The sequence below is a fragment of the Strongylocentrotus purpuratus genome, unplaced genomic scaffold (assembly GCF_000002235.5).
Source record: "Strongylocentrotus purpuratus isolate Spur 01 unplaced genomic scaffold, Spur_5.0 spur5_contig_243, whole genome shotgun sequence".
Taxonomy (NCBI): Eukaryota; Metazoa; Echinodermata; class Echinoidea; order Camarodonta; family Strongylocentrotidae; genus Strongylocentrotus; species Strongylocentrotus purpuratus.
This window is the reverse complement of record NW_022144890.1, coordinates 1-9,345: the sequence shown is the minus strand read 5'-3', so window position 1 is coordinate 9,345 and position 9,345 is coordinate 1. Positions and strand designations below refer to the sequence as shown.

At 37.4% G+C, this 9,345-nt stretch overlaps 1 protein-coding gene across 1 annotated transcript; it reads left to right on the top strand.

The window, feature by feature from the left end:
• The first annotated feature begins 202 nt into the window (after positions 1-202).
• LOC115922565 (tryptophan 5-hydroxylase 1-like) lies at positions 203-5,757 on the top strand. Its single transcript, XM_030981624.1, is given in 15 exon segments — positions 203-214; positions 1,206-1,273; positions 1,441-1,469; positions 1,472-1,490; positions 1,952-2,050; positions 2,235-2,281; positions 2,488-2,541; positions 2,544-2,622; positions 2,724-2,793; positions 3,668-3,724; positions 4,317-4,362; positions 4,365-4,411; positions 4,940-4,973; positions 4,976-5,072; positions 5,559-5,757. Coding segments are annotated over 15 exon segments (957 nt in total).
• The last annotated feature ends 3,588 nt before the right edge of the window (positions 5,758-9,345 follow it).

Genomic DNA, 9,345 nt, shown 5'->3' with positions numbered 1-9,345 from the left:
AATCGTCTTCTATCACTGGGGCTATTTTTTTCCTTTTATAATTGGCCAATATAACGAGTCATTGACGTCAAGTGTAAATACTCCGCATGGTAATTGGCCCCGGGTGCATTTAACATTATTTTGAATCATCTGCAAGTGTGGAAAATTGCCAATTTGTTTTCTCTCTGGGCGTTGTTCTGCATTAAGACGCACGTACCTCGTTATGTCGTTTGATGTAAGTACCGCAAAGTACGGCTTACGCAACTTTGATTAGCATGAGCACCAGTGCACGTATTAAATCCTCAAAATATTTGGTGCAAAACAGAAACAGGTTTTCTTTTTTCTGTCAGAGTTTCTCAGTTCAGTTTAAAAATTATGAATAATGATTTTATTATTTTGAAACATTGACACGACTATGAGCGGTATTAAGTTTAGAAATGTAGACATGATAAATAAAAAAAATTGCATTTTTTAATGAATTACTCATGATTCTACAAGATAAGCATGGCGGCATCCTGCACAAATCCTTCCCAGGCATGCATTAAGCCAGTGCCAATGCATGCAAAGGCAATCTGCATTTTATGGTCTGAAATAATTTTCAGATTTGATTCAGAAACGGAGACATGATTCTATATCCTCAAAGCAGGGACGTGCCTATAAAAGGACTTTCAAATACATGTACATATACGTAATTTGATGTCAACCTATGCATTGCACCTGGCTATAGGGATTAAGGATGAACACTGTTCACTTAATATAGCCTCTGTACAAAACCAAGACAATTTTTGAAGCACTCACCGTACAATTTACGACTTGACTCTTGTGCCTCGCTAGATGTTAAAGATTGCCACGAAGTATGAACTGACTCGAATAACGTTTCCAAATCAGTCCTGCTACACTGCACGTGACCATGACGTGACAAACAATGTGGCCGCACGACAAAACCGCCATTTTCAAATGCACTATTCGCTTTCGCGTGCCACGCATGTATCTATCAAACGTACAATACAAAGCACTTGGCATGCCGGTTGAGAATATGCATGAGTGCTAGTCCAATAACGAGCCTACCAATCAAGGACCTAAAATCTTGGTTACTTATTTACGTGGTGCGTGCTTATAACATAAAAAATAACTACAAAGGATTAAAGAACAAACTGTGTAGGCCTACTGTTTAAAACATATGTGACCAAAATGTTAAAGGGCTGATTATTCTTGATCTTCAACAGGGGTTTAAAGACAGCCAGTACCGACAACGACGGAAAGTATTCGCCGACATCGCTTATCAGTATCGTCAGTAAGTATTCGTTTTGTGGAATTTATGAAAATGGCAGGAATCTCAGCAGTCAATCTAAAAAAAAATAATTGGTTTTAAAGTCTGTGGATAATCGGTTTAAAATGTAAGTATTATGAACTTTCAAACAGCAATGCAATTGAATTGTGCTTCTTTGTTTCACCATACAGTGGTCAGCCAATCCCTCGTGTTAAATACACCGAGAGGAAACAAAAACATGGTAGGAACATTATATTTTCGAGAGAGCTAGGAATGACATAAGTCCATCGAATATATTCTAATTGTTAAAACCACCGTGGGCCGAATGTTGGTACACACTTCTGCAAATAACTTGACACATCATTTTGTATCTTTTGTGTTGATAATACTGTGAAATAATATTCTTTCACAATGACTTTACACTTTTTAATATTATTAAACGATTTTTGTTTACTCCTTAAAAATGACAACACCAATCGGTTTTGCGAGGCGATGTCAAACTTTGAATGATAATGGTTGGGAAAACGCCGATGAAAACAGGCTAAAACAACACAAGATTTCTTTAACGAGACACGTTAGCGCCAGCTTGTATTCCACAGAAGTAGCCAACAATAAAAATCTAAGATGATTGGACTCTATTTCCTGATCTAATCAGTTTTTTCATTTCAGATAATTCTTACGGTTTTCATTTTTTTCTTCAAGGGGACGTGTATTTTCCGACGTGACTGGTCTTTACCCGCTCTATGCCTGCAGGGAATATAACGAGAATCTACAGATTCTACGCGATCATTTCGGCTTCAGGTAAAAACAACTCCATGATTGGTTGAAACTGAGCCAAGGCATTCCTGATTGGTCAAAGTTGACGCGATACTTTTCAGTCGTCAATTCATGCATAACATTTGCATAATCAGGCCTCTGATCGGTTTTCATTAGTTATAAAAACCAATATTTTAAAAATCATCACTGCTTTTTTTTTCTCCTGCAGAGAGGACAACATACCACAACTTGAAGATGTTTCGGTCTTCTTAAAGGGTGATTTTCAAAATGATAGTTCTAGGCCTACTCGAAAAAGAACTTTGAATAAATTTGACTGATTTAAAAATTACGAAATGAAATGAAAAACACGTGACTTGCTTGCTAAACAACTGTCACATTTCCACAACCGTTCTGTAATCAAAGTCCTTACTTGTGATATATTTTGTTTTATGTATTTATTAATTTTTTTAATAATATTTCAGAACGCTCGGGTTTTCTGCTCAGGCCGGTAGCTGGCTATCTGTCATCACGTGACTTTTTAGCGGATTGGCGTTTCGAGTGTTTCACTGCACTCAGTACATTCGTCATGCCTCCAACCCGTTCTACACACCAGAACCGTACGTTATGCATCTTAAAGCCCACAAATTTCAACAAATAAAAAAAAAATTATATTGATTGAACCAAAAACTCTGTAATCAACTGTTTTCTTCCATATCAGTGATTGCTGCCACGAGTTATTTGGTCACGTGCCGATGCTGGCGGACAAAAGCTTCGCGCAGTTTTCACAGGTAAGATAATAGAGGAGTAGTGCGTCATTTTGATCGATGAAATAATTATTAAAATGGACAATCCGACAGTGTCACAAGTACATTCTTGAAAATTGTTGATATTTTTGTGATCGATTCTGCTAGACCAGCTCTCAAATGGAATTTTACACGTTGAAATACTCACCTGGGAACCCATGCGTCTTGATAGAGCAATTGTTTCCTGGATGAAAATGTTTTAAAGGAATATACATCATTTGCTTTTGCTGTAATTTTCAGAATGGATGGAATTGGGGGGTTGGAAATATATAGCAAATATAGTTACTCTGACTTTTTGAGGCTTTGGGTTTGAAAATGCTATAAAAACCAAGAAAAACAATCATTTTCCTGTAATCTGGTTCCCTGACTCCATATAAGAAGAAACAGAGCAGTTTACATACATTGGGAATTGTAAGGTCAGGGAACCAGTCTAGATGGCTTGTACCCGTTCATAGGTGTGTAATCGATTGCAAACAAGTGCGATGGTCAATTGGGGCCAGTATTTGAAAAAAAGCCAGTTTTTTCCAACGCTGATCGGCCGACCAGCGTTGGAAATGATACAAAAATACCACTTTCTTGAAAATGACAGTATACCAGGTGCCATGATTTTACAGGATGCTTTACACTGTCATTCACTAACAGTCCAGCAAGGTATTTCAAAATGATTTGGTAGTTTTATTTTTTGATGTTTGCAAATGTTGTATTTTCCCTTTAACATTAATTTGAAAAAAAAAACCTAAAAAACTAAGGTTTGTATAAAGAAATAAACGCGATTAGTTGTTTTATTGAGGAAAAAATAGGATCATCAAGTTACTTTTTGTACCTTTTAACTGATTGATCTTTTTCCTCATTCCCGCAGGAAATTGGACTAGCATCCCTTGGGGCATCTGATGAGGATATCAAGAAATTAGCGTCGGTAGGTAAACTGCTCGAGTTCCTAAGATCGAAATGAGTTGTCAGCCCTTAAAATATTAATGTATTATTCGCCATTAACAAATAGATTGAACAATCCATTCATATTTAGGCCACAATAGTTCTGCTTCCGGTTTCCCTACCTACCCTATTCTGACAGCCCCTACCCTATTTTTTTATGGGAAAAATGAGAAAAAAACACCCAAAACCATCAATTTCTATCTTTTACCCTTGACTACACACAGACACCTCCATATGATCGCACCAAAAAAAAATTGGCAAACAAAATTATTTCCTACCTACCTACCCTATTTTCAAATGCCATGTAATCGAAGCAGAACAATTTTTTTTGGCCTTAATATCTGTACAGCATTTTAAATAATTTTTATATCACAAATAACAGAGAGCGATATAGATTTGAGAACAAATTACATATCTTGAAAATCAAAATTAGGTATGTGTTCAAATATCAGACCCACCTATACTGACTTATTACATTATGCCTACTTGACCAATTAACAAAAATAATTGACAAACGACCCAATTAATCACACTGATTATATTATGCAGATTTATACTCATTATTTTCTTCACAGTGTTATTTCTTCACGATTGAGTTTGGTCTCTGTAAACAGCAGGGCCAGCTCAGGTCTACGGTGCTGGTTTGCTGTCATCAAGTGGAGAACTACAGGTATGTAATAAATACTATTTAAAACGAAAAATAACATTGAATTGTGTAATGTGGTACAGATGCTACTTGTTCAGGCCTTAGTTGATCATATGATTCGTATCCTGACCATCCCACAGACAAACTGAGAGCCCAGCAACATACAAACAGACTGACAGACCACCCACAAACCAAACAACAGATCAACCGACAGACCAACCAACTTACCTGGCAACAGGCCAACCAGAAGATCAACCGATAACCTATCCAACATACCCAGCAACAGACAACCAACAGACCAAATAAAATACAACTGACAAATCAACTGTGCGATAACCGACGCACCAACATACAACTGACAGACCAACAGACAAGTGAAAAAACAACAGATTAACTAACAGACCAACCGACAGACCTACCAAAGAAAAACACCTGCCAACCCAACAAGTGCATTGATCATACACTTATATCTTCACAAAATGAACGATCAATTAAATGTTTACATTTAATCAAAACTTTCAACCATTTTTTTTCTCTTGTTGCCAATCCCAGCATGCTATGTCCAGCGAAGCCAAGATGCTACCATTCTCCCCAATAGCAGCTACGAAGCAGAATGTCGTATCACTACATACCAAGATGCGTACTTTGTTTCTGAGAGCTTTGAAGAAGCTAAAGAAATGATAAGGTATTCTTGCCTGATACTTGAATCTATTAAGGCAACCCAAAAAAGGCAACCGATTGTCCCTGCTTGAGTCACTGACGGACTAATTAATTCACCGAGTCACTGACTGACTGACTCCCAAGTCACTGAGTATACCTAATGTCCTGAATTTAGACTTTCTGGTCCAGCTCGACTAGCCAGTCTTGTGATATATAGTTACCTGGTTATTTCCTGTACAACCTCTTCCAATCAACCCTAACCTTAACTTTGACCTCAACAACAACTACCCACACAAGGGTGGGCTTGGAAGTTGAGCGGTTGTTTGGCGAGTAAACACACGCCAATACTTCAGACCGACGTTACTTATTTCCCAAACTTTCTTCCCGACATAAAAATGATACAGCATTGCAAAGTCGGGTACAATGCGTAAAGGCTTTGGTCCCTTTAAATTTGACTTAATTGTTGCAATTTCTCACTTTGCACCATTCTCTTTTCTTCAATCCTGACTAGGGATTACGCCAGCATGATCCGTCGCCCCTTCTCCATCCGCTACAACCCTTACACCCAGTCAGTGGAGATACTTCAGTCTGCTGAGCAGATCAACAGTGTCATCGATGAGCTGAAGGATGATCTCAGCCTTCTGAGCAGCATCTTGGCCAAGGTTGTGGTGTCCGATGACAGGGAAGGGAAGAGCCTCGAGTCAGACTAACCATCATCACTGATAACTAGGCCGTGTCCAAATGCCTACGGCTATGGCTACCAGAAAACACACGTAGGCTTATATGGGAAGTGGCTTCAGCTACTCACACAGGCACTTGTCTGATTGCGAGCCATAGCCAATTAACTCGGACAGGGCTTTAGAGTCTTAGCGGTTTAACGATCGTCATGATTTTATTGTATGATCAAATATTTGTATATTATTTCAAGAGCTCACTTTATTTTAGAGGGTGTTACCAACAAGTGGCGTAAACTGGGGTTCAATTTGTAGGGAGGACACTTAGGTGGTGGTGGGGGGGGGGGGCACTCAATGCATTTTTAACAGTAAAGGCTATTTTTTGCCCACCCCAAAGTCTGAGTGGGGGACGGGGATCCGGAGGGGAGGGGATGGGAGACCTCAAAGTAGGCCGCCCACCCCAACCTTAGTTAAAACACTCCGTGTTACTTGAAGTGATATGTTGTGTGGCTACCCACAAGAACTGTACACAGGGCGCGTCAAAAGAAAGTGACCCTGATTATATTTTATCCTTAAAAAGCATTTAAAATTTGATACACAAATGATGTATGTCTTAAGAGAGCATGTTCTTCCGCTCATCTGGAAAAAAAAAAAAGATTACCGAAATTGATCCATGCTATCAGAAGTTATGATGTTTTACTAAAAGAACCCATTTTCATAGCTGTCCATTGCAAGTCATTGAAAGTGAGAATTACATGACACACAAGTGTTAAATTGCAAATGAGATTTCTATCATTTAAATCAAGACTCAAACATTCTTTTTACTGTCAGCTTGTTTTGAATGAGGAACAATTAATTTCTTTCCTTGACATATTAAAGGTGATTTGTGTATGTTTTCCGATATTTCTCGTTCATCCATGGAGGTTGGAAAACGTCCATGTTCCATTGTATTTCATGGGTATTTGTCAGTTCGTAAAACGTTAAATGATCAGTGGTGGACAGCTGATTTTGTGATCTTTTTAATAAAATTTGCAGGTACCAGTCAACAACATGTACTATATGCTGTTAATATTTTTGTTATCCCCATGGTAAATAGAGTAGACCTAGACCTACCTAAGCACCAAAGATGACATCCAGAAAAATGTGTTATGTATGGTAATTTGATAAACAAGTTGCACAAAATCGGTTACTCACGTTACGAAAATGTAACGTGAGTAACCGATTTCGTGGGTCTTATCATACATAACACATTTTTCTGGATGTCATCTTTGGTGCTTAGGTAAGTCTAGGTCTACTCTATCTACTATGGGGATAACAGTTATTAAACCTTTTCAGTAAGGTAATTACAACCCAATGAAACTCAAAAGTACATCAAAAATGTAACGTAATCGTGGAATTGCCCATATGCTCTCGTTTACTCTGAATGCACACAATCCTGAGGCATCTTCGTGTTGATGCTGGACGTGTACAAGTGAGGGAGCTCCTAATGCATGGACTCCATAGCCACGCCCAAAACAAACAGCAAATCGTCAAGCATCTGTAAGCTAGATCTCTGAAAAAGAACAAACATGTTAGGCAGAGGGAGAAAGAGTATAAGCAAGTAAAATGATCAAACCTCGTCTGTCACTTTGCAAGAAGCATAATTTTTAAGATAAAGCACTTTTTTTTAAGCACAACGTATGTTTCCCTTCTGACAAATGGACAAATTTGAACAGCGAAGACTATTTAGAATCATTTTATTTTGTGCAAATATATATGTGATTCAAATCAAATGTAATACAAAATTACTTTCCCGAAGTGTAGTAAAAAAAATATGGTCAAAACAATCAAGCACACAAGGCTGTTTAATTACAATATACTCATGCAAAATACGCATTCATTTGAATAGCACAAAAAATATATAAATATTCTAGTACTGATTATACAATTTGAAAGATCAGCATGCATGTATATACATATTATACCAATAAATTATTTTAAAATTACAGACAGAACTCACATATCTAACTTTCATTGAATGATTTTTTTTTAAAAAGCCACTTATAATGTTTTGGAAAAACACTTGAACATTTCATCTTTCTTGTAGACCTGTAATTCATAATTTATAAATCATAATCTTAGTTCGAAGCCTTATCAAGGATTAGGTTAAAATATTCAAGGTTTCACGTTGTGGGTTGAATGGAGCGTGAAACAATATTATAGATCAAAATTCAAAATCTTACATAAATGTTTTAAACGCTGTTCTGTATAACTATCTATACTATCAATATGTAGATAGGGCTTGCTGCCCTGTTCTGGGTAAAGTTGTTGAAAGTTGTAAAAAAAGAAAGAAAGAAGCTAGCTTTGGATATTATATATTGAAATCTGTACTGAAATCAACTTAAATTATAACGTAACCTGTGATTCCTTGTCATGTGTAGCCTCATTTTTAAATCCTTATGATCTATTTGGCTTAATTAAACAATTTCGATATTAAAGATGTTTAAATCTTAAAACTGTAGTTACATAATAAGCTATAACTGCGTTTGAGCTGGTGGGTAATAAATAATGAAGTGTACTTTTCCAACTCTATCATTTGAACTAAGAATAAACAATATTCATCGATTTGAGTGTGCTATGTCTGAGATCTACATTTTAGTGTTCTTTTTTTTTTTTACATCTGTGCAATTTTGTACCGCGTTTGAGGAGCATGACTGAAAATCATTGAAAATTACAGTATTCAACAGTCACCTAGACTTGGTGCCAAGTCGGTAATTGTTTTGGCATACAGTACCGGTTACTAGCTCCACGCACGCAAAATATCGCTGCAATGCGCGTAGTCTGGTTCCCAGACCAAATGATGCTGGAGTTAAATCATAACCGACTTGGCGAATACGTTTTCAATTGTGTGCACAACATATGGGAGTACTTTGAATCACTAGCGAATTCTATGCGAGCACTCTGATTGGTTCAGATTCCAGTGTGTTTTTCTAGGCCGCCACGAAAGATCATTTTAATTACTTCAAGGAGTTGTACTATGTGTTGATACATTTTTTTTCTATACACAATTGACCTAGCTGAGTGTATTTGGTCGTTTTAAACCGTCGCCAGGTCTGCAAACATGTCCCTGACGTATTGAGAACTCTCCACGTAACGGAATAAACGAGTCCTCATTTGCATAGCCGTGCGCCATTGAATCTCACCGCAAAAATTCACTGCATATGTAAATGCAGTGAATATGCATATATAAATAACGGTGCGAGAACGTAATCGTCAAGTCGTTTAAGGATATGTCGCAACCCGGCCGATTACGTACTAGTCTTACACCAGCCGCACCGATGGAGTTTCCGACTGAAGTTCACGGACAAAACACAACTATCTAACGACTTGTCATCAAGTGTAACAGCCACCCTCCAATCTCCTTTTCTGTTTTGTCAAGATATTCTGGTGGAATGATACACAAACAACTAAAAAGTGTTTTCAAGAGTAATGCTTGTTGTGATGTGTATTTATAAAGCGCACATATCCACAGTGTCGCTGCTCAAGGGCCTACATCATTATAAAGATAATGACGTTCCCAAAGGAAAATTAGGGAATTTGTTTTTTTAATGTGTCATCAATCTGTTGTGACACAGTATTCAAAAA